Raw genomic sequence first — 26,361 nt, 5'->3', positions numbered from 1 at the left:
TAATAGACTCTCTAATGCAAGATATAAATCTTATATATAATTAGCGCATTTAGAAAAAATTAATTATATAAATTAAAAACTGGATATCAATATTAAATAATTTATTTCTCCTTTGAGATATAAATATGCTTTTTAATATGTATATTAATATATTTATAACTTGTTGAAAAAGTTTGTTAAAAAGGAAATAAGCTTGTGGGCGTTAGAATATCCTTAAAAAGCAAGAGCTGCAGAAATATATAAATGCATTTAGTCTCGAGAAAATAGATTTCGAAAAATCACGTGCGCTTTAACGTAGTTTTTTCATGGATATAAATATTTTATGAATGTATCTCTTCTTTCACACGAAGCGCCGGGCTTTCTCACGCGTACCGACGTCTTCACGGGCGCTCCTGACCACCGTCTTTCTCGGCCACCCCGAAACCCTGGTGAAGCGTGCGCTCCATTTCACGGTTGTTTCGTAAGAAGCCGGCCGGAGCGCGGTCCTTTGAAACCCACCACTTCGGGGCGAAGATCTGAGGCGAGCCGCCGAGAAAGGATTTTCGCGCTCTTGAGTTCACAATTTCTCCCCTTTTCGACGGGAGAGATCTTAGAGGGGCGCGATATACTCTCTCGATTTACCCAACTTTCAGAAATATCGATTCGGCCGGATCCTTTTGATCCTTGGAACGTAGCCGATCCGTCAGATCGAGCATGAGAAGAGGAGGATCTCGAGGATGGATTTTTCCTAATTTTTCCTTCCGATCGTGCGCCCCTCGTGGGAATGTATTAGATATCGATATCGAGTATCTGGATAACCATTAAATCATCAAAGAAAGATACGAAAAAAAGCAAGATGTAGATATAGGAAGTTGCCGTTATGTCATCGTATGGGATCTAAAAGGGTTGAAGGAAGAAGAGTTGAATTGGATACCTGCCAGTTTTGCTTAACGAATCCGTTTACTTAGGATTTTTAAAAATCGACTTGAAAAGAACTTCAATATTTTATTACAAACATTATTCATCATTAAATTTACTAGCTCTATTAAACAAAGAAAAAGAAATCGATGTATTATATTTCAAGAAAAATAAAAAAATACAATATTAACGTAGTTTCAGCAAATTAAAATTATTAAATTTTATATTTAATTTTGCAAGACATATAAAAGATATTATTTATACTTAAAAAACAATATTTCATGAAAATGTTTGTAGAAAAAAAAAATATATTTCTCGATTACATCGTCTTCCGGCATATGTCTTCATTCCGGAAGCGACTGACGAGAAACAAATTGGTATTACGGTCGACATTTCAATTTTTTATCAAGCGTCGTTTCCGGAAGATGAAAAAAAAACTTGCGTGGGACAACTGCGCTTGCAGTCAGCAAACGGATTTGCTACACCAAGGAGTAAGTTATGTATTTTCCACGGCGGTTCGAAACGAGGGGAAAGCACAGCACAGGAAAATCAAAGTCGCGACGACCATGGCGAATCGATTAGAATGCGGTGTACGGGGGTGCTCGCCACCTTTGTGAATCACCGAACGTGTAATTTCAAGGTAGTTAAGTCGTTTAACGAGATTTTCATCCTGCTTGCCTATTCGGCTCTGGACAAACGAGATCGTTTTTACTACTAGACATCTTTACGATTCCACAGTTATTTTAAAGAAACGTCAAGGTTTGAAATTATTTTGAATTTAAAAAGTGATAATCAAAAATAAGAATATGATATTAATATATATTTTATATCATTCTCTTTATTATATATTTTATTATATATTTTATTATAATTTATAGTCTTTAATACATACATATATTTTAATCTTTTCTTATTTTTTTTCTCAATCTAATTAGAAGATATTCTATATTATCTTTAAAACAAAATATATATATGTATATACACAATATCTTTCATATTTTTATAAAATTGATTGCCGTATTATTTTTAAATTAAATTTAATGTATGACATGATATAAAAAATTGTCAATTTGTATCAACTATCAATATTCGTACATATATGTATGTACCTTTACAGAATACAGAATAATCTCCCATGACAAAAATGTGACGCAATAATTTGACAAATCACACGCACATTGTCATATGGTAATCCTTTCCGGCCAATTGGCTGGAATCATGGCACTTTACCTACGCGTTGCGAACCATCGCACGCGACACGTGCCAGCCACGTGCTGCGGAATCGGAGTCGTTACAGTGCATCCTTGTGCGTATATTTGTCTACAAAGTGCGTGTCAATCCTACCAAGAATTGCTCGCAGATAACGGGTGTCTCGATAAAAAAACCGGGATAGCGATAAAATAATAATCCGCTCATCTGTTGTAAAGTGTCACGTGGCGATATGAGTGGATTAAAAAAAGACCTATCAAAAAAGAAATAAAAAATAAAGAATAGCATTTAAATGAAATATTGTATTATTATATAAAGAGCAGATATTATTAAATTGTCAAACATATGTTGATGAAAAAAAAGCAAAAGTATTTTATTTAAAAAAGCATCTGTAAGTATATCAATTTATAAGAATAAATAATTATAAGAAAGTATTATTAATATAAGTATAAGAACGAGTAATTTTTTAAATAAAAAGGATATATAGATAATAAATTATTAATTATTAAAGTATAATACTAAAAGAGCAAACATGTTTGAAGTGATTTGTTTGAATTTTATTAGATATATAAATCTACAAGGTGATGATAATATTCGAATAAACGATGGGCCACAATTAATCGTCGCTTTTTCACGCCTTCCTCGTTTTTCCCACCGTTATCAACCACGTGTCGGGTCGTAGCATCCGCCATCTATCTTCTCTCTTTAAACGGATATCTTGAATTTAACCCGACGAACGACGGCCGGCGGTCACGTGCGACTCACTCTGCACGTGAATGAAGACTACGAGGAGGAGTACACGAACGCCTTCGCCACGTGTCCCTATCACCGATCCCGAATCTGACAGCGATCAGGCGCGACACGTGCCAAACGAGCAGCGTGTAAAAGTGACCGTAATTGAGATATCATAATCAAACAAGAGATTCCCGGCTAATCTCGGCGGTTTCGCACCGCGGTCACGCGCACGTGCAGCCGCCACGTGTTGCCCGCTTGCCTCGCAAATTCGTTATTTGTGACACTTTGCGCGTCGATTAGTAGAATTAGCATCAAAATGATCGAAATAAGATGCAACGCACATTTGTATATATTCTTCTAAAAAATATTTTAAATAAAACTGAAAATGTGATAAGAAAAAGAGCAAAGGAATATTAATTAAAATTTCCAAAATTAATTAATTTCTAATGTGTTGTGTTGTTATCGTATATTGTGTAATTTATTATACGAGTTTACTAAATAATTTTGTAAACGTCTTCAATCATAACAAAAACTTTTTTGTCTAAAAAATATAAAATTTTCTCAGATTTTGCGATACGATGAGTTGGTAAATTCTACTTTTATTGTAATCAATGACTCACGTGTTGAGAACTCAACTCATGATAGTTACTTAATAATTAGAATTATTCTAATAACTAATTAACTTAATAATTAGAATTTAAATATTTTTTCTAAAATATAATTGTAAAATTTAAAGACAATGTTTTAAATTGTTGATACTCTTACTTTTTTTATTCTTTGAAGCTATTTGAGCTGTTTGTATTCGTGTACTATCACCCCATTGTCATTTATATGCCGGAGCGTCGTTAGAAAAGATACGTGGATAATATTAACGGATTCGCGTTGCCGGATGATTTCTCTGATTTTTGCATCGACAGTTGACCGATAAATATGGAGAGAAAATTATTTGCAAATTATTAATATTAATTTTATTAAAATAATTATATGTATGCATTATGAAATCTGATATATATCTCTCGAATTAAATATATAAGCAAGTTCAACAATTCCATGATGAGAAAAAATAAGATGGTACGATAGTTGATCCAACAAATTGTAGTATTGCCAGCAATCGCCGGAGGATATTGGAACAGTCTGTCACGTCGTAAATGTTTGAAGCACGTGATGCGCCCGTAGCAGTTTGCAGAAGAGTTCAATTAAAGCACACGATCTATTGAAGCAAGTTTACACAATCATTTAGGCGAGTAAAACAACAAATACGCGTATGAAAAGAAATTTAAACAAAAATTTTTACTGCAAATCTCGATAGCGAAAAATCTAGATAGAGTAATACAATTAAATGCAGACATTACAAATTTACAATTAATAAAAAATACAAATTTAAATTAAAAAAAAATATGCACGTTCGATAAAAGATGTACAATAAAAATTACATACAATTGTTTTGACTAATTAAAAAAAAACAATTAAAAATGTGTACTATTTAACCGTTATATAAATTATCAAAAAGTAAAAGAGTTTGAATTAATAACTTTGTTATTTAGTATATAGAGTCATTATTGGATCGACTTACGTAAATCTCAATGATTTCGCGTAAGCAAAATCTAAATGAAACGAGGAACAAAAAGCATTACAATGTATAAAGGATGCAAAAAAAAAAAAAAGATTCTAAACGATACGCGGACGTAACGTCATTGTCGTTAGCTGTAACTATTCATGTCGGGGCTTCAATCGTTTCGTGCTTAGACTCCTCACAAAAGCCCCCTTTAGCCCTCATGCGGATGATCATAGGCACCCGCACTTAAATCTGATTCAGATAACGGTCTTTTCTCTCTCTCTCTCTTTCTTTCTTTCTTTTTCTTTTCGTGTGAGTACAAATGAACATAGTATTCAATCGATGACGGAACACATGAAACGTCCGGTGACTCTTCAAAGAGAAAACCCGATCAAATATACATCGCTTGATCATCAGATATATCAAAACAAAAATGACACTTTATAATAGAAAAATTTTCCATAATTGTGCAATAAATGACGCGTGTCTCATAAATATAAAAAATAATTAATATTACAATATTATGGCGAAATTAATCTAACATCATTCTATATATATTTATACGCGAAAATAAAGAAGGAGAGAGAGATCTGGTTACGGCCGAAAAAAAATGCGGGTTAGAGTTAGAGGTCGGCAAATTCGATTTCCGTTAGCGGATCTGAAAGGCGCCCACCAGCGATGCGCGGACCAGAGGGGATGAAACAAAGTGATCACATTAGAATCCACTGCGGATCTCGTCGAGGTCGAGATATACCTTCGATCAGATACCTTCGCGACCGCCAGGTGAGCCAATTCGAGCGAGTAACGCCTTTTGACGTTAACGCCAGCCACCTCTCTCGTGCGTGCCACGCACCGTAAACGCACAATGGCCAGCAGATCGTAATCTCTCGTCTTGGTTCCCGGTTTTACCAGCGACCATTACCACCATGTTTGTATTCGTGTACTATAACCCCGTTGTCTCATTTGTGTGCCCAGAACGTTAGAAAAGATACGCGGACAATATTAACGGATTCGCGTTGCTGGTTCTGATTTTTCCGATTTTTGCATCGATAATTGAACAATAGATATCGAGAGAAAATTATTTGCCAATTATTAATATTTTATTAATATCAATTTTATTAAAATAATTATATGTATACATGTATGAAATCTGATATATGTATATCTCTGATATTATAGTAATATAATTTTTTATTATAATTATTTATACATATTTATTTTAACTCTTTATCGTATTATTTTAAATTTTTATAGAAACAAAAGAAGAGACTAGTTTTTCAGCATTATGTACAATATAAAGTAATTTGCTCGGCATTTTCTTTGCTTTAATGAGTTACAAGGAGACTATCATTGAGTTCTCGACGCGTGAGTCATTGATTACAATAAAAATAGGATTTACCAACTCATCGCATCGCAAAATCCGAGACGATCGAACCAAATTCGGAAGACAGGATCTCGTTCCTGGGGAATACTCGATGAAGGGAGGGCCTTTGTCCGCGTAGTTCGCGAGAATCCATCTCCTCTTCTATATCCCGAGGGATTCTTCGTGTATTATATTACCGGTCGCCCTCCTAGGAGCGATCATTATCTCTTTAGGAACTCGGAGCTAGAAATATGGGCCAAATAATGCTGGAATTATTTGCTTTATTAATAATAGCTACAATATTACCGCAAAGAATATCGCTGAGTAATTTATAAACACATTATATTCAAAATAAAACTTTTAAATTTTAGAGATTTCAAAAATAAAATATATCTCTTCTTTTATACTTTATATATCATCTTTATAATATTTTTCCTTTGACACATATTTTTTCCGAATTAAAATTCCTCGTTATATTTAATTTTTTTTCTATTAAAAAATATTTCTTGCTTTATTTTTACAAAACATAATAACAATCAAAGCTGTATTATATTATCTGAGATGTCGATTAATTATTGAGAAATAGAAAAGACATGGAAAAATATGTTTAAAAAAAATCTATGGAAAATCATCATGTTACACATTGTAACATTCGAACCAATCTTCTTACGAATAAATCTATAAAAAACCGGCCGCATGTATGTATTGCATACTGAACATCGGGCAGATGTCTGTCGACCACTTGAAAACGAAGTGGCTCGGTCCGCGAACAAGTAAAACAGTTACCATGAAATAATATCGTCGAGAAAAAAGGCCGCACGCGCCATTGCTTCTCTATCGCCATGCCATGCTATAAGATAAACTGTGGTGGCCTAAATAGGGGCCTAAGTATGTCGAAATAGATTGAAACAGATCGAACTAAAAAAAAATGAATTGTGAGATAGCTTTTATTATAAATTATCTTAACTTTCTCTCTTTCTTTTTTCTCTACATTTTTATTCACATTAATTTTAATAGTCACAATATCCGCAATTCGATATTTTTATTCTTAATATAATAAATATTTCACAGTGTACACAAAATACATAAAAAATATAAAGTAAAACTTCTATAAAATTTAAGGAAAACAAATAAAGAACTAAAAGAGCAAAAAAAAACACTTCTAGTCCTTTATTTGTGTTCGTTAAATTTTATAGGAGTTTCTCTTTATATGTTTAATATATTTTGTGTACCTTCTCTATTCGTTTTTTGTAAAATACATTAAGTTTTAATGAAAATCTATTTACCACAAAAATCGTATGAGTTCATTCTTTTTATCTTCCTTCTACATTCCCTTCGTCGAGGTCAAAGGAAAACACAGATTCCCAAAGGATCCGATCCCCGCGGAGAAACGGAGTACCGATAAAAATCGCTACATTTTTCCTGAAAACAAAGTCCGACGGGACAGGGGAAAAACCCCACTTTCCTTGTCAGCCCCCCTATGTGACAATCGGTTCGTGAAGCGAACGGTGTCTCCTAACTGGGGTACCTGTAACCCCCGCAGTTTCGACGCCCTAAAAACGTCCTTCCGGACGAACGCGCGCCTAGAATGGAAATCCCTCGTACGCGATAATGCGAGCACGTCAATCCTCCCGCTCCGACGATTATGAACTGCCTATTCGAAGACGAATGCTAATCAGATTCTAATTCGTTCACATGTCGCACACGTTGTCCGAGTGAATTAACAAGCGCGCGTAAACAACTCGTAGATCATCAGATTTGCATCCAGTCGAAATAAATGTTATTCCTTTGTAAAATTTGCCAGCTTCTTTTTAACATTAACGTGTTTTGTTCAATTAAAAAATATATAATTAATAAAAAAATAATATGTACTATCAAGACAAAGTTTTTCAATTTCGAATTCAACTTGTGTTTTTTATTTTCAAAATTTTTATGAAGAATTATATATTTGCACATCAAATGTCCGCTTTATTTTAAGTATCAGACGCACTTGATGGATTATGAAAGCATGACAGAGGTGCTGCATTTGAAAAAAAAAAAATGAGATAACTCGGGTGCGAAAATACCCTTCGGTGACAAAACATCTCGTCCTGTACGCTCTTACGATTTTTAGTAGAAAAAAGTAAACGAATACATGCGACTACTACATGCGGCAGCTGCGACGAGCGAAGCGTGAAGGAAGCGTGATCGAGATCACATTTCTGGAAGACTGCTCTAAGTCATGCTAATCGAACGGAATATTGATTAAGTGTTTACCTGCCTACGCATAAATGGCGCTTAGATGTAAACAAGATAATATATTCATGGCAGTTAAAAACGAAAGAACGCTTAATAAACTGCGGCGTTAAATAAGAGATTTTATATTATTTAATTAAGTATTTAATTTAATTAAATATTATTATTAAAAAATTTATTTTCTAAGAGACTTTATTGTACAAAAATTATAAAAAGCACTAAAAATTAATTAATTTAACTAAAAAAAAAGAATATATTCATGGCAGTTAAAAAAGAAAGAGCGCTTAATAAACTGCGGCGTTAAATAAGAGATTTTATATTATTTAATTAAGTATTTAATTTAATTAAATATTATTATTAAAAAGTTTGTTTTCTAAGAGACTTTATTGTACAAAAATTATAAAAAGCACTAAAATTTAATTAGTTTAACTAAAAAGAAGAAAATCTGTACATTATTATGCTTAAAGACAGCGTTATTAGCTTCTCTAGAGAAATCTAAAAATTTTTTGTGATCTTTTTCTATCAATTATCATAGTTTTTTCTTCTGTTAGTACAAAAGTTAAAAGAATAGAATGCGACTATTTAGCCCGTTACCTATCACCTACCAGAGAAAACAAACTGGTCTTCTCTCGTTGTGCGCATTATGTTCGGACTGTCACGGTTGTAGAGGATTACACGTCGATTACGAGGCGCAATTTTAAAACCCTCTCCCTTCTGCAGTCTACCCTCTCTCTTGCTCTCTCTCTCTCTCTCTCTCTCTCTCTTGCTCGCTTCGCGTTGCAACCCTTTGTGGGTTACTCTATGGTTTTACAATCAGTCACCCGTGCTGTGACACGACCGATGGGTCGTCGTCTACGAAGGGGTTGCCTCGTTTCGTAAAGCGGATTACGTTCGTATCTTGTTCCTCTTTTTAGTTCTGGCTTCACGCCAAGACGATACCGATGAAAAAAAAAACTCGATTCACCCATTTCTCGTGATCGATTAGTTTGGGTTAAATCGCGCATCTTTCTTCAACTGTCGAGATTTTATTTTCTCTTTTTTTATGTTTTCGCCGAATACGTTTTTCGATAGTCGTGCCAATTTTTGCCCGTCATTGTTTACAAAAGCAACCCTTTTTCCAGGAGGTGTGTCTCTCGAAGGGGTAAAGTTTGACTTCCGAAAACGAGGTAGCCGCAAAAGTTACGCAACGCGAGTTTTTTTTTTTTTTTTTTGCGAAAAACGATACACCCGTTCTGCGTGTCAAAACATGATATTTGCCGCATAATTTAATATAAAAAGAACTGACTGAAAATTAGAAATGCATGCGAGAAAATATTTGCGATAAATGATTAATTTAAGACCCAACTAAAAATTGTATTTAAATATTATTTATATATTTAAATATCTATGTGTAATATTTGAAATTTTAATTTTAATATAATAATACATTATATTAAATTAAAACAATTAAAAATTTATGTTATTTTTAGTATGTAAAATTAGTAATGCAATTACTTTTGAGTTATGTCAAGGAAGGAAATCTTTGCTTCCTAAACTGAAAAATCCCTGTTTCGTGAATTGAAAATTGACTTAAAATTACTTTCCGGCAAGACGTATCCTCTTAATACAGTCGAGAAATACTTGATGCGAAATTTTCAGTACCCCGAAAGTTTCGCGGTCCCCCAATCTTTGCGCTTTGCAAAGGTGCCCCCAGCTTTTTTTTCCAGTATGAATGATGATGTATGGATGCTGGCTCTGGGCACCGGGGGCTCGGTAAAGGGTTCCATTGTTGCGCCCTCCCCTGGAGAACGAACCCACTCTGCCCCGCAGGGGAGACCTTCGTGAAATATTACTGCCAAGCAACAAACTGCATTCTGCAGACTGTATACTGTTAATTTTATGCCCGATTTTTTGCCCACTCCATCTAACTCCCCTCCCCGCCTTCTTCACCCTGCATCCTGCAATCATCCCTTGATGTTGTTACACAACGAGAGTGATTCAAAGTGCTGATAATAATAAATAATCGTCAAATAATCTTTTTCAGAAATAAAAATTGAGAAATGCAAAATAATTTTAATCTTTTGATATTATTTGATTGTTAAACAAATACCGTGTATATCAAAAATATTTTTATGAAAAATTCAATCAGTAAGATAACTATTATATATATTTATTATTCTATAAAACAAGTACCTTACATTATACGCACGCATTTCGAAGCTTGATCGAACCCTTCGGAAAAAGAATACAGTCGGTAATCCGAGAAACGCGCAAATCGAGAGAGTCGCGAGAACAATGAAAGACCGCAATTAATAGGGCCTGTAATCGGATGCACCGCGCGCGTGCGCTCCGCATTCTCTATGCAAATTCGATCGGACACGGTTTTAGAGATTCGCCTTGGCCCTTCTCTCTTACGTCAACAATGCGTCGACTCTCGTCGACAATAGGAAATAATAAACCGTGATAAATAGCTGAGCAAATATGCGCCTTCGATCGCGGCACTCTCTTTCTCTCTCTCTCTCTCTCTTTCGTGATCAATTCCAGGTGCAACTGCTCGAATTCCAAACTAAATACGCTCGGCAAATAATTGGGGTGGCCCGTGCTGGAATAAACAAATATCGTATTATTAATTTCCTTGCTTATGCCGAAAACACCAGAGACTTGATTTGTCGACCGAAATGAAAGCGAGCGTGAAATGTTTGTGAGAATGCATTTCTCTCTTTGACATAAAAATCAAAATTTGAGTAAACAAAAATTTATCAATAAATATATAAACAAAATTTTAAAAAAATTATATATATACATATATCACAAAATTAAATTTATTTTATGAATACAAAATTATTTTAAGACGTGCAAGAAAGAGTTAAATATATTTTCGTCTTCTTTTTTTAACAGATTGATATTCGCGACATAATCTATCGCCTTTGAGCGGCTCGCAGTTAGCGGAGTTAACAGCATCTTAAAATTGATTAAACTTGATAGGCATCATTGAGATACATGTTGGCTTTGAATAGCCGACTGTGATCAATTTTTGTCATGCTATAATTTTCTTATTGTTTTATCTTGTAGAATATAATTATAATAAAGTATAATATATCATATAATTATAACAAAATTCTAAAATCTTTTAATTTCCTTTAGAGTAGAAAAAAAAAAAAATATATATATATATATATATATATATGTATAATCTACGCTATTTTAAATTATATATAATATAAATTTATATGTTTTATTAAGTGTTTATTTATATCAATAAAAATATTATTTATATTAACAAAAATATAAATTAAAATTATAATAAAAATAGTAAATAAAATCAACAAAATATATAATCCTCTGAAGTGCATTCAAATGATTTAGGAAGAACAAAATCCGTCACGAAGCGACGATGGCGGTTTCGAAAGGTCGAAACTTGAAGAGGCTGCACTAATCAAAAGTGGTCCACGGAGACAGATTGAGGGGCGTGTTGAAATAAATCAGTCTTTTGTTTTACAGCCCTAAAACGGCCGTTGGGGATATCTACATATATATATGCAGCACGCGAAACGACGTCCATTCATTAAAACACCCCAGCTGCGAGATCGAAAAGACTCCCGGTGTGGATTCAACGACTACGGCAGCGCGATTAAATAATCTCGGGCATTGTGTGACAGCGCTATTATTTACGACATACATCTATTTATTATTATCGTATGTAATATGCAAATTTTATTACAGCATATCGTGCTTAAAACTATCCTCACACTTTCGCAAACAAAAGACGATGTAATTAAATCAATCTACTCAAGTAGATATCTACTCAAATCTTATAAAAAAAATTCCCTGAAAATTCTCTAATTTTCTAAATAAAGAGAATATTTTCAAGATTTTTTAATACAACTTTCTTTAAAATAAATTTTTTTACATGTGTTTTCTAATGTATAATTTTTAATTCATACAAAGAAAAAAAAAACAAAGAGTCTCTTAAGTTTCAAGGACTATTTTGTAGATTTGTAAATGTATTAAAAAATTGAATAACATTTATAAGATAATTTTTCACTCACATAAATTTTTTTATTATTAAAAATTATAAAAAATATATATCCAATATTATGTTAAAACCTTGAAAACAAAAATAGAAAGAGACTGACTGACTGGGGTGTGCAAAGCATCTCATTTCGTAGAACTTATTAATTCAGAGTGGATTTATTTTTAGTTGCTCTAGAGTTCTTCAATTAGACAAATTAAACAAATAGTTCTGGCCATTAAATAAAAAAAATTCAAAGCTCAAGATAAACTAAGACACCAAGTTCACGCTGCATTTCACTTTGTCTGTCAACGATTTTTTAAGTATCTTGTCAAATTTTAAGTGCTTGAGAATTTTACAATATTTCTACAAAAGTTGCACATATATGCATACAAATAATTAGAATAATAATTAAACAAATTAAATTGTCAAATTAAACGCTGGTGATATTTCGATACTTCTATCAATTAATGAGATTTTGTATTATTCTGCAACCACTTTAATTTCCATAAAGAATGAGTTACATACATAAAAATTATTAGAATATTTATTAAATAAATTAGATTGCCCGACACGGCAAATGTATAAGTACCGAGATGAAACGTCGATCATATTTCAATTGATCTATCGACTTTAAATAATATTTCGTGTCAAACTGTAATCATTTTTAATTTCCAGAGAGAAAGTTTTATAAAAATTATTAGAACATTTATTAAACAAATTAGATCACCTGAGACAGTCATATTTCGATTATTTTATCGACTTTAAATGAGATTTTGTGTTATAAGATTTTGTGTCATTTTGCAATCATTTATACTCTCTGAACAAAGTTCTAAGTATGCTTAAAAATTATAAGAATATTAATAATAATTAATATTCTTAATATTATTAATTATTAATTAAATTAAGAGAATTATTATTTATTACATCAAGACACTGGTATAACACAAAATCTCATTTAAAATATAGATAGAACTATATGTATATTGAAATACAAACAGCGTCTCATTTCGATATTTGTATGTCCAGCGATCTAATTTAGTCTAATAATTTTTATGTATGGAACATTTTGTAAAATTATTAGAGTAGAATTTTCAAGCGCTTAAAATCTACTAATAGTTTCATACACACGGCTCAATGTTTATAATATGAGAACAAAATTATCAAAAAAAGAAAATTATAACAAAAGAGAATTTTCGAAAAAATTCTCTGAATCAAAATAAAATTTTCTTCGAGACTTTCTTGATTTTTCCAGATACAAAAGAAATCCCTGACAATTCCAAGCTTTTCACGTTTTCCTAGGGAGTATTTAACACCTGTTAAATATTTTATAAAAAAAAAAGTTATAATAGACGTCTCAAATTTCCCCATATTTATCAAATATAATCAAATATATATATAAAGTCAAATAGAAAAATGCGATTTGAGAAAAATATTTGTATCTCAATTTTTAAAATAAAATTTTCAATTATCATATTTATACCGCAGCCAGACATTAAATGAGAGTTTATACATCATTTATCGCCTCCTTAAAAATCCTGGTTCTGCTATATAAAGCAAATTGACGGGTAGAGATAACACTCGTCGTATCTGAACACTCACGACGAGTAGGAAATCTCTTCTTAACGAAGAGTCTGTGCACTCTGACACAGCATCTTGTAGATACGGCATCTTCATAGAGGAGCTTGTTTTCGCTGTTTTTTCTCAGTTGTAAAATCATTATGGAAAATTTGTGAGTGTTTCAAACATTCCGAGTTTCAATTGTAAAATTGCAATTTTACTTGTGTACGACGTGAAAGCCAGTTTAACAGTGATCGTTAATAATAATAATGGACAATTATGTATTACTATGCAAAGAAATCTCGCAAGAAAATCTGTATGTAAGACTTTTAATTATCTCGAACCATGATCCGAATAGTTTTATCACGAAAAAAGAGATACATTAATCTTAATTTATCTCCTTGATCTTTTTTTAATCTTGGATTTATTTAAAATAATTTTTTTATGAGTTTCCTAGAAATATTTATTTTTAAAAAATATTAATTAAATTATTCTAATAAAAATCGTTATTGGAAATACTGAAAAAAATAATTCAAAAGCGTAATTTTATTTTATTTAACGAAATGATAATACTCGCGCGTATAAGAGCTGAAAGTAGATAACACATAAAGTAATATAACCAAATATAGATCATGTAATCTAGACGCCGCAAACGAGTTCTCGTGAATCATATACGTTATATGTATATATATATATAGCAGACAATATGATGAATACACATATATGTACTGTACTGAAATTCAGTTGAATCTTTATTCTATTAAACGACACATTTATTCAAAAAATATATTTAAAAATTGCATTTTTTTCGAACGCTACATAAATATTTTATATTTTTAAAACAAAATTCTCTTTTTCTTACTTATATTTTTATTTAATTCTTTTTATTTAACTTTTATTTATATTTTTTATTTAATTCTTTTTTTCTAATAATTTTATTAATTCTATTAATAAAATGATTAAAGCCATTGATTATTTATTATACAATATTATTGTACGTTAGTAAAATAGTGTCTATAAGCACAAATAAAATAAAAATATTAAAATTAAAATAAAATATAATAATAAAAATTTAAATTATAATTTTATTGTGTCTGTGATTGATTTAATATATGAAGGCCTCGTTTCTGTCGCGCTTAATTTATTATTATACATAGTAATTATGTGACATCCCCTGTTACTTTCCGATCAGCGATTTCACTATTAATAAGAAAGATCGATGGTGTCTATCGACGAAAGTCTAGTGCACGCAAGATGAAGAAGTGCTGTGAAGTATAATTATTGCGCGGGCGCGGGTCAATAATCCGTGCCGCGTTGCTTGGCGACGGTATTCCTACTCTAAACCTTTAGAACAGCCGGCGCGAATTGCTCCTCTTCCTTCTCCAGTTGCTCCAGACTCTAGACAGAAGCCGTCCGGTCCTCTACACGACGCTATCACAGGCGAAAACGAAGATCTTGTCTTCATTGATTGTAACTCCTCCTGCAGTATCATCTCCGTTTACGAAGAAAACTAGCCAGGTACGCGATTTACATTCGGTCTTTTTTATCTACCAAAAGATCTCTATGCATTTGAAATTGCGCTGACTTTTCTGTGGGAGAAACACGTGACGAGATGTGCAATATATATTCTGCATGCGTAGAAGATACTTTTATCGTGTGACAATTAGACCGTGACTTATTTTAATCTCCGTAGTTCGCAAAGTTATCTAAAAGCATAGCTGTATCGCGACTTTTAAAATGAGTGAAATGTGTCAATTAAATTTTATGTCAATTAAAATTTTTTTAATATTAATTTATTATATATATATATATATATATATATATATATATATATATATATATATATATATATATATATTACGATGTGACAACTAATATAATATTTTTGAGTATACTCTATAATTATAAAATTGTGCATTATCAATTGCATTTCTAAGTTCTCAATTAATATATAATTTTATTATATAAATTTTGTTTCTCTTATTTATATTCATATTATTATTTGTTAATCTCCGCGTTAAAATATTCATAAATTATATAATCGATACAGAGCATTTTTACACAATGAATAATAAACTTAATATTCCGTAAAGTCACTTCGAAAAGTGCGATTTACTCATTGGCAACGTTAACAACTCGTTCAATTACCATATATTACGGCTGATTTCCCGCTGTAGATTAACAGAAGTAAGTACAAGAGAACCTCTATTATATCCGAAACGCCGTTTAACTGAACGTTCGATTATCCAAATGACAAGAAATAAAAATAATCATTTTATGCAAATAAGTTATTACATGTGATATAAAATTTTAATTAGTTTTAAATAAAACGCGGAAAAAACAGCCTTATATTAAAATAGTTATGCCGAAAAAAATATATAAAATAGTAACTCAGAAAAAACTAGAAAAATCAAATAAAAGCTGAAGAAGACTCTACAATTTTTATTATAATCTTTATTCTTTTTACATTTACAAAATTGATTATTCAACAAGTAAATCCTAAATAATTTTTTCTTTTAAGAGATATAGTCGTTCGATTGTCCGAAAAAATTTATTTCTTTAAATATCTTTTCTTTCGCGATATTTATGTAGCGATAAATTCGGTTATCTGTTATTTATATTATAATATATACGACTTTCACAATCTTGGGGTGACCCTCTCTGTTTATCATGTTTAGTTTGTTATTTAGCATTCGAAAGAATTTCGAAGCAAAGATCGAAAATCGAAACCTCTGCGGAATTAATTTTATTTTATAAATTAATAATTCATGTAGTGTTCAAAGTTTGCTACTAATATATGCATACACATCTTAATTTGCGATTCAGTGGCCCTCTTTCCTTTTCTCTTACATTCATATTAATGAAAGTAATGGATTTTACTGAACGTGGAAAAGTTTACTATTTGAGTAAGCCATGCTCTCTAAAGAATTAATAAATTCTGCACGTTATTATTTATAAGATTAAGAATTCCATATGTTGCTATAATATATAAAACTATGAAGTATATTAGTAAGCTACGAAAATAGACTATTTTGACGATTAATGCAAACTAAAATCTATTGAACATAATGTTTTCCTATTTTATAAATAATATATCTCACAAAAATTACACTAACAATAACAAGAAAATAATGTTTTAATTTGTCATCTAATATAATTTTTAGACGTACTCTCTTAATCTTGTCATCTTTAAGATTAGAAAGATGAGATTACTTAAAATAAAAAATAAAATTGTTATTTTGCAGAACTGGAAGTGGTATGTGGAGGAAGAAGGACGAATCAAAGAGAAATACATTTATATCAAACGATGGATTACACGTAGAAAATTTTACACGTAGAAAATATTTATCTGAATGTTGGTTGTCATTGAAACAATCGTTCAATAATAACTTTGAGAGACTATTCAATTTCAAAACAAGCAATGTGTCGAGTTTTGAAAAAGTCACTCAATTCCTTTATCGTCCAACTGACCCAGCCAGTTTGGGACTGGCAAGAGCTTTATTTGGTGAGTCTACACATAAAAAAATAATAAAATTTTCTCTTGCTATTAATTTCTTTTTAATTTTATAGACTAAAAAATAATTGTAAATTAAAAGGACGAAATTCTGTGAAATATTTTACTAGCATCCAAAAAAATTATATATTATATATTATATATAATTTATATATAAACTATTTATATTTATTCTCTATTGTAATATATATTAATTTACTACAAATTTTACATTTTTACTTTTTAATATGTTTATTGCAAACTTTGATACAATTGTAAAACATTTTTCAAAATTTTATCCTAAGCTTTACAATTATAATAATTAGTAGATTGAAAAACAACGATTTGCTAGATTTTAATTATTATTACATAATTATATAATTTATTATTTATTACATAAATGATATTTGACTTATCATTAATGAGATATCATTAATCTAACTAACACTTTATAAATGAAGCAAAGAATTTGAATCATAGGAATTAAACACGATTTAAGACCTATTAAAGCAGTCATGAGGATTAATAGGGTTCGAGCCAATAGAAACATGATTGTAATTGTATATTGTCTGTATAAAATGAAACATTATTGTATAAATTGCCGATATAAAATCTTTTACTAACATTTTTATCTTAATAATTTACAATAATAATAATAAAATTTTAACATTGCTAAACGCTAAAAATAAGATTGTTTGATTATGTAAAAGAACAATAGTTTATTAAATTATCTTAAAAATCTCTCTTTCTCTCTCTTTCAATTTTTGCGATTTATTTACACATTATATGAAAATCCAATAATAAATTATATCTTTTGCCAGGATTATGCATGGTGATAGACATTGTCGAGGAGAGAGGATTTGCAGATATCGACATAAAATGGGGCGATCCATGGGACTGTCATTTCCCATTGATTCACGGGATGAAACCGCCGTCGCTTCCATGGATGATAATGATATATACGGTGATGTGGATAGGTGCCTTTGGAATCGCGCTCGGTCTGCATTTTAAGATCGCATGCGCCTGCTTCGTGTTGCCTTACTGGTATATCTTTTTGTTAGATAAAAGCTATTGGAACAATCATACTTATCTCTATGGTATCGTAGCGACTTTATTCTGGGGAACAGAAGCGAACAAGTATTTGTAAGTCGAATCTCTTTAATCCTTGTAATTCTCGTATTAATTACCAACTAAATTAAAAATTAATGTACCAATATTTCGTAGCGCATTGGATGCAAGTAACGCGAAACGAAACGGCAATTCCGTGCCGTACTGGAATTACTTCATCCTGAAATTTCAATTTTTTGCTCTTTATTTCTTGGCCGGCTTGAAAAAGTCTGGTAGGGAATGGCTCGAAGGTTACGCTATGATAAACCTGTCGAGACACTGGGTGTTTCATCCGTTCAAGTGAGTGATATTATTCGAAACGAGATAAAAACGTCTATCAAATATTGTAACAAACAAAGCACAGCTTGTATAAGAAATAAGAATTAATTTTTAGCTCACAGATGTATCTAGATGAAAAGAAATAATTTTTTTTCAGAATAGTTTTAACAACCGAACAAATTGACTTTCTTATCATTCATTGGTTCGCTTTTATTTTCGATTTGTCTGTTGGATTCTGGATGTTGTTAGAAAAGACACGAATACCGGCCATGGTATTTTGTACTGCTTTTCACGTAATGAACTCGAGATTATTTAGTATAGGTAATATAACTATAATTATTCCCTTATATTTGATAAGATATTAAGAAAGCATGATAAGAGAATAACTAGAACTTTTTTCAACATTGCTCATATAAAATATAACAAAAATCTTTCCAGGGATGTTTCCGTATGTGTGCCTAGCAACAATGTCGCTATTTTGTAGTACAGATTGGCCACGTAGATTAGGATTTTATTTTAGTTGGAAGCGAGAGATTTTACTGACTGATGTAAATTTAACCAACGCGAATAGCGTGAAAGAGACTGATAGTCAAATAAAAGAATCTTTAAGTTCCGATAGTTCCGCGTCGAATGAAACTTTACATAATAAAACGATGGATAAAGGTAAATAAAAGTCATTATCTCTTTTACAATTATATTTTAATATAAGTTCTAAGATATTTACTTTCAGAGAAAAGAATGAAAGAAAAAGTAGATAAAAATGATTTCGTTAAATCAGAATCTAACAAAGAAATTGACAAAAAAGATAACGATATACAATCATCTAAAAATTCGATTGAATCCGATAAAAAGGAAGCAACAAGTATTTGTAAAAAACTTCGGGGATCTCAGCAATCATCAAAAGCTACAAAAAGACAAAAGTTTGTGGTGTCGCTGTTGTTATGCCATATTGTGATGCAATTTTTCTTGCCATACTCGCATTTTATATCAAAGGTATCCAGATTATTAACTTTAATATTATAACATTGACATTATAAATTTAAAAATAATACTTATCTCAAGATTATATTTTATTATATTTATATACGTATATACAATTAGATCAGTTTCGCAAAGTTACAAAATAAAATAATTTTATTGCAATATTTTCTAAATTTAAATAAATTTTTAACAATTACGTGAATTATTTTATATTGTAGGGTTACAATAATTGGGTACCCGGTTTGTACGGTTATTCTTGGGATATGATGATCCATGCCTGGGACACTATACTGGTAGTGATTAAAGTGCGCGATAACGCGAATAACGAGGTTCGATACTTAGATCCTGATGCATGGGTCCAAGGAGATCGATGGGTGAGACACGGGGACATGGCGATACAATATTCGCAATGTTTAAAGGTATTAAAACGTCAAAAAAAATCGATTAAACTGCCTAAAATATTTTCAATTAATCTAACTTTGGCCTTCCTGAGTTCCGTTTTTTTTTTTTAAAATTTCTGCTTATCTTATTAATAAAATACTTCTGCTAAATATTTCTGTTTTATATATATATAACTTTAGGATAATCTGATGCGTCAAAGAGAGGAAATGTTGAATACCCGTTACCAATTTAAGGATAAGGAAAAATGGATGAAACTGTCATCGAATTTAAGCATTTACATGGACGTATGGTGTTCGCTAAACAGCAGATTTCAACAGAGAATATTTGACCCAAATATCGATATGTTGACGGTCGACTGGCATCCTCTTAAACCTATTTCATTTCTGATGCCATTACTAACGCGATATAATTCGTATCGGTACGTCTATGGTCGTTAAAATTTTATTAATCAAAATTTTTGCCCCATTACAACATACCGTGAAACATAATTAATTTTAAAGACTAATAATAACTATAAGATCATTAACAACTAATTAGTTATACAATAATAAATTAGTTAACTAGGAAAGTCAATAAAAATTATTTTTTTCATGACTGCCAGATATAAACTGGAAGAAATTCAGCAGCACGTATATACATGGTCGAATTACACGGATGTGTTATTCGTAGCAGATTTTCCAGGGATGTACTTGGAAAATTATATTTCCACCGATTTTGCAAACGTCTCTCTGACTGTATTAGAAGGCGAAGTAACTTATAACGAGGAAAAATCGGCGAATGCGATTATTGTGCCGAAGGAAAGATCGATTCCTGTGAAAACAGGAATGTTTCATCGAATAAAGACTACGAGTTCCTATCCGGCATGCTACATGTATACTTACACTAATCAAACGAAGGAACAATTGGATAACGACAGGTGAATACGCAAAAATACCTATATATATATTACATAAACCTTTCAACAATAGCATATTATTCTATACTAATAACATACAATAGTATATTATTTATGTAAGAAGAATTCGCTTTGATATACAAATTTTTGGAATATATAGTGCGTTATTTATAGCGTTTATTAAATTAATACAAATAATTTTTATTACATTCAATCAATTAAAAAAAAATAGACAAAAATTCTATTTGTTATATAAGTTTAAAAAATTAAATTAATTCGAATTTTTTAAAGTTATCCTTTTGTTTTCAACATACATTTATTTTTCAGGAAAAAACTTCCTTCAGTAGAAAACACGCTGCCATTGATAAGAGAAATTAATTACAAAATCACTGCGTGGGCAAGAGCGTTTGCTCATATAGCAAATGCTTTCTTTAATTTGGTATACGACGTTCCTATGGTGCGACGAGTGCGTGTTAACAAATAATGAAGAAAAGTTTAAAATTCATTAAGATCTCGAAAACTTTTATGTTGAATTAAATTATATAAAATTTAATTACCGATAAATTTAATAATGTAGAAATTTAATGGATTATGAATAAGAAATTTATCTTGGGAAATTTTTATGATGAAGTACACGCGATCCATACAATTTATAAATATTTATCTTAAAAACATTAGTATAAAAATATTTCTAATCTAATTGTGATATAATATAATTATCTTCAATAATAATAAAAGAAAAAGGGAGAGAAAACTATTTATGTACATTCTTAGAAATATATATAAAACTTACATATTGTTACCATAGAGAAATAAGTATAGCACAAAAGTTATTTTTATTATTTTTCCATGTTACGTAATGTAAGCTATAATGTAATATCTCTTGCAAATAAATGTAATAATCTATTATAACGTATTGTATAAAATTATTTCTAATGTGAAAAATTCTTACCTGCTATGACACCTAGCATTGTTCAATAGATAAATCACGTTAATGTATGTCGGTTTTCTTGAATATTTATATATAAGTCTATCAAAGCGTATACTTGTTTTAAATAAACGAGAAAAAATAAGAGAATACAATTAGAGAAAAGGCAGATCTATAATATTATATATATCCTATATATTCTATATATTCTAAATATTCGCTAATATATATAATATTTTGCATCAAAAACAACATAACACACACTGAGAATTTTTATAATGAACTTTTAAAATGAGAATTTGTATATTGACATTACAACAATTTATTTTATTCACATTTGAACTGTAACAAATCCTACTTCTTCAAGAATATCTATAGTTACAAGTATAAATTAGTCATCTTTATCAGCAACTTATTAGAATTTGAAGATGAATAAAGGAACATAGTTATTCTATTGTATTTTTCGTTCATTAATTCCACGGTTAAGAAAAACTTTATAAAAGCTGGAACGAGCAGTAATGTATCTTAAAACGCTCGAAAATTGGCTTCTGAATAACTAGAAGAATATATTTCGCAAAGAGATATTACCTCCTATGAAGTAGTGCATACCTCTTCGTGAAATACTAACTTTTTTGTAAAATATATTATTTCATTAACAAAAGTCAGACGAACTTGGGAGGATATTAAAAAATATATTACTGATAATGCGCGCGTTAACTGTATAAGTAGCATTAATTATTAAGAATTAATGTATACGTAATGAAAATTATATGCTATAATATAAACTATAAATAATTCTTTATAAAAAATAAAAATCTCTATTATGGATATTTATTAGACGTAACTAAATGTAAATTAATAGTGAAAAATATATAGAAATTTACTGCGTAAAAATAAATACACTTATTGAATATAATTTTATGCTATTATACAAAATTTATCATATTATATTAAATAAATATTCTCTCTCGTAACTATTTAATTATACCTACACGTTACACACGTGTCTTTTATCTGTCAGAGAAAGAAAGAGAGAAGCAGAATAGATATTATCTTATATTCTCGTTAGTCTTAAAAAAACTTACTTTATTAACTACAATTTAATATTTTAATATTTATCAAAAATATATATTGCAGATTTGATTGTTATATTCTTGCTTTTATTTTATCGAAATGCATATTTTAGTCATTTATTATTTCAAGTACTAATCAAATAGACGTTAGTTTTCAATGCACCGCTTATAATTTTCGAGCACAATTTTTTCTCGATTTTAATTTTTATCCGTTTACGATAATCCACCTCGTACATACACGCGAGATTTTCTTCCAGTTCGAATCCACGCGAGGTACGTCGCGCTAAAAGTCAAACGAGCGTCCAAATTGGAATCTTAATTCCTGCGCTTTTCCCACAAATCTGTTCGTCCAACTTTATAGCTGAAATATATTTGCCGAAATAAGATAGAGATTTCCACGTGCTTTTCCGATGACCGGAAATGAATTCCCCGATGGCATACGATTGTCAACGTGACTCGCGCGGTGCCAACAAGTTAGAGAAGCGAGCGCCACATTGTTCAGCGTTGGCCGCCGCGCGCGTGACGTTTCCACGAAGCGGCGTGGCCCGGTTTCCGCGGCGGAGTTTCTCCCGAGACAGTGTGTTCTGTCGTGCCGCATTCGTCGTACAGTGAACATACCCTCGTCTGGGCCAAGATGGTCGCGGTAAAAGGACGCAAGAGCTCGAATAAGAATCCGCCGATACTCAGCCATGAGTTTGTCATACAAAACCATGCGGACATCGTCTCCTGTGTGGCTATGGTCTTCGTGATCGGCTTGATGGTGCAGGTCAGTTTCTGAGCTGTCAACTCTCTCCAGATGTTACGTGGCTGGTTCGATTTATTTGAATGATACGATTTGAAAAGCGTTAATTATTAATTATGCACGAATCATTCACATTCAAGCTTTGTCTCTCTCTCTGTATCTTGCATTACATGAAAAAAATTTCAGGAAATTTGAGAAGTAGGACCATATGTTACAGACTGTTAATGTTAATTGGGACTGATGGATACTTTAGTGTTTCTGATATAACATTTCTTATTAATATGTCATTATATATATGATGTTAATATAGCATTAATATATCATTAAATACTATTATAAAAATATATAAAAAGATACTTAATATTACATTTATAACTATATTGTCTGACAGCTGTGTGTTTCTCCGCAGCTCAATTATTTTTGTTACGTCAATGAATTTATGTAACATAATTATCTTCTTTCAGGTTACTTCACCATGGGCATATATGTTTATTGCTGTTCATCATAATGTGACTAATACCACTGAAGATCCAACAGCAGTGATAAAGTATGCCACAGGATGGAAAGATACCTGCGCAGTGTTCTTTTACTTCTTGATAACCATTATAATGCATGCTGTGCTTCAGGAATATATATTTGATGTAAGTATATACTCTCAAATAAAATACATTAATTATAAAAAAGTATTTAAATTAGTTACTAAAAAACTTATTTTTTTTTACAGAAAATTTCCAAACGTCTTCATCTCAGCAAAGTCAAACTCTCAAAGTTTAACGAATCCAGCCAATTGATAGTGTTTTATACATTATCGGCATTATGGGCCATTGATATTATCATCAGGTAATATATACATCAATAATTATAAACAAATTATTTTATTTAATTATAGAAAGAATCCTTATAATTTATAATTTTCAATAATTTCGTGAGATAAGATATAAGTATTGACAGTATAATGTTTTTGTTTAGGGATAATATGCTTGTGAACATATGGGCATTGTGGGAAGAATATCCGGCGCCAATGTCTTTCTCCTTGAAATTATTTTTCATTAGTCAGCTCGCCTATTGGTTACATTGTTACCCCGAGCTCTACTTCCAACGAGTCAAAAAAGAAGACATCCCACAACGCATTCTCCATGCAACTATTGGATTATTCTTTACATCTGCAGCTTATTTCTTTAAGTAATTATTATAATAATTCTTATGTGCATATTTTCTTCCCAAACTTTTTTGTCAGTATGTAATAAATATTTATTTTCTGCAGCTTCCAACAGTTAGCAATAATCTTATTAACTCTCCATTATGTGGGAGATGCCTTGTTACATGGAGCCAGATTAGTTCACTTTATTAGTCAAAAAGAGAAAAGAACGAAATGTAAGTTGTCTTTGTCAATAGCTATTATGTTTGTATAATGTGAATTTTTTAAATATATTTATACCATGTTTGCAGTATCATTCCTCGTCGCTAATTCGGTGTACGTGTTTGCGCGGCTCGCGACCATCGTGCTAACGGCTGTGGTGTTCCTGTATGGTTTGAGAAAGCTAGAGTTCAATTTCGATTATGACACCGGCAACTTCAACATTCCAGCCGTGCAATTCTCGGCAGTATCTATTATTTCGCTCTTCCAAGCTTACCTCCTGTACTACTTTATCACGAAGCAAATTAAGCGCGCGCGCGAGAACGCCGCGCCTGTTGTCGTTAAAACAAAGCCGAAACAAAAACTGAGAAAGCGAGAAGGTGAGTTTTTATTTAATTTAAATTTTATTATTTTATTTTTTATTATTATTTTACGCCTTATTATTTATGTGATTTTATTAATGTGGAGTCAAGATTTATTTTATAAAACTAAAATATATATATATATATTTGCAGGCAAGAAATCCGCTTTATCCGAAGATGACGATCTCCCAGAAGTAGATCAGGCAACAAAGAAGAATCTAAGAAATCGTTCTTCAGCCAAAGCAAAATAGACAGATTAATAAATGAGAGGAATCACTAACAAGGCTGATTGGATATTCGAATTTACTCATTTGAATGTCAGAAAGTTTGACTAAAACGTACAATTCAATCGGTTCTCGTAATACAGAAATGTGAAGCTTCCATAGTGCTACCGATTCAGTTATATTGTGCAGAGTACAGAGATATTTGATACTAGACTTTGTACTCGATAAATGTATAAACGTGGAATTTTAAATATTTTATAAAAAAGAGATTAAGTGTGAGTGAGATACTATGACAGACGGATATTTTCTTTTATTTACAAATATTTAAAAGAAATATCCGTTTCTTATTGATGTTTTCGTTTTTATGTGAATTACAGATAAATGTTACATTCACATAGAATCGTAGAATATTGATGTGCATTTTGTTGTCTTTTTATGCGCGTTGCATGTTTACATATTTTTCAATCATAATAACGTTCAATCATAAGGCGTACTATTTATAAACTAATTAAAACAAAATTTTATAATTTATTTGTTAATTAAAATTTTTAATGAATTTTCTTTATGCATTGCTATTTATTAAGTTTAGAGTTTATTAATTAAACTAGACCTGTCTAAGTTTTTTCTTTCGAGTCTTGTTTTCTTCATCATCTTGTTAAATGAGACAGAGAAGAAATAAAAGAGTTAAACAGATCCTGAGCTCCATCTAAATGATAAACTTGGACTGGTCTTGTGCTTGTCCTGAATTATTTCTAAACTAGAAATGCAAATAGTTTGAATAAAAGTAAATTCATTATACTAGTAATAAGTGATAAGAAAGAAATATACATAGAAATAATGTATTAAATAATATTCTGGACCATACGTCTTATAAGAATCATGTCATAGAAATATACATATCCTATTATGGAATTATATTGTTACATTTAAATACAAGTTTTACGACTATTTTTTAATACATATATACCAATAG

The 26,361-nt window shown here is 30.8% G+C and overlaps 3 protein-coding genes across 4 annotated transcripts in view; 2 read left to right on the top strand and 1 right to left on the bottom strand.

The window, feature by feature from the left end:
• The window catches only part of Cad74a (cadherin 74A), a 164,769-nt gene that overhangs the window by 33,922 nt on the left and 104,486 nt on the right, over positions 1-26,361 (bottom strand). The window lies entirely within an intron of this gene.
• Gc (gamma-glutamyl carboxylase) lies at positions 14,813-21,473 on the top strand. The gene is made up of 11 exons (XM_072908310.1): positions 14,813-15,063; positions 16,791-17,050; positions 17,860-18,181; positions 18,263-18,445; positions 18,582-18,745; positions 18,863-19,087; positions 19,155-19,417; positions 19,624-19,824; positions 19,987-20,225; positions 20,409-20,723; positions 21,030-21,473. The coding sequence occupies exons 2-11, from the start codon at positions 16,804-16,806 to the stop codon at positions 21,184-21,186; spliced, it is 2,316 nt and encodes a 771-aa protein (XP_072764411.1). The 5' UTR covers positions 14,813-15,063; positions 16,791-16,803; the 3' UTR covers positions 21,187-21,473.
• Tram (translocating chain-associated membrane protein 1) lies at positions 23,210-26,324 on the top strand. The gene is made up of 7 exons (XM_072908386.1): positions 23,210-23,469; positions 23,910-24,086; positions 24,170-24,285; positions 24,415-24,627; positions 24,710-24,819; positions 24,895-25,182; positions 25,318-26,324. Exons 1-7 carry the CDS (start codon positions 23,338-23,340, stop codon positions 25,413-25,415), a joined length of 1,134 nt encoding a protein of 377 aa, XP_072764487.1. The 5' UTR covers positions 23,210-23,337; the 3' UTR covers positions 25,416-26,324.

The sequence above is a fragment of the Anoplolepis gracilipes genome, chromosome 16, assembly GCF_047496725.1.
Source record: "Anoplolepis gracilipes chromosome 16, ASM4749672v1, whole genome shotgun sequence".
NCBI classification, from domain to species: Eukaryota; Metazoa; Arthropoda; class Insecta; order Hymenoptera; family Formicidae; genus Anoplolepis; species Anoplolepis gracilipes.
Note: the sequence above shows the minus strand (reverse complement) of the source record. Positions and strands in the feature narration are given on the sequence as shown.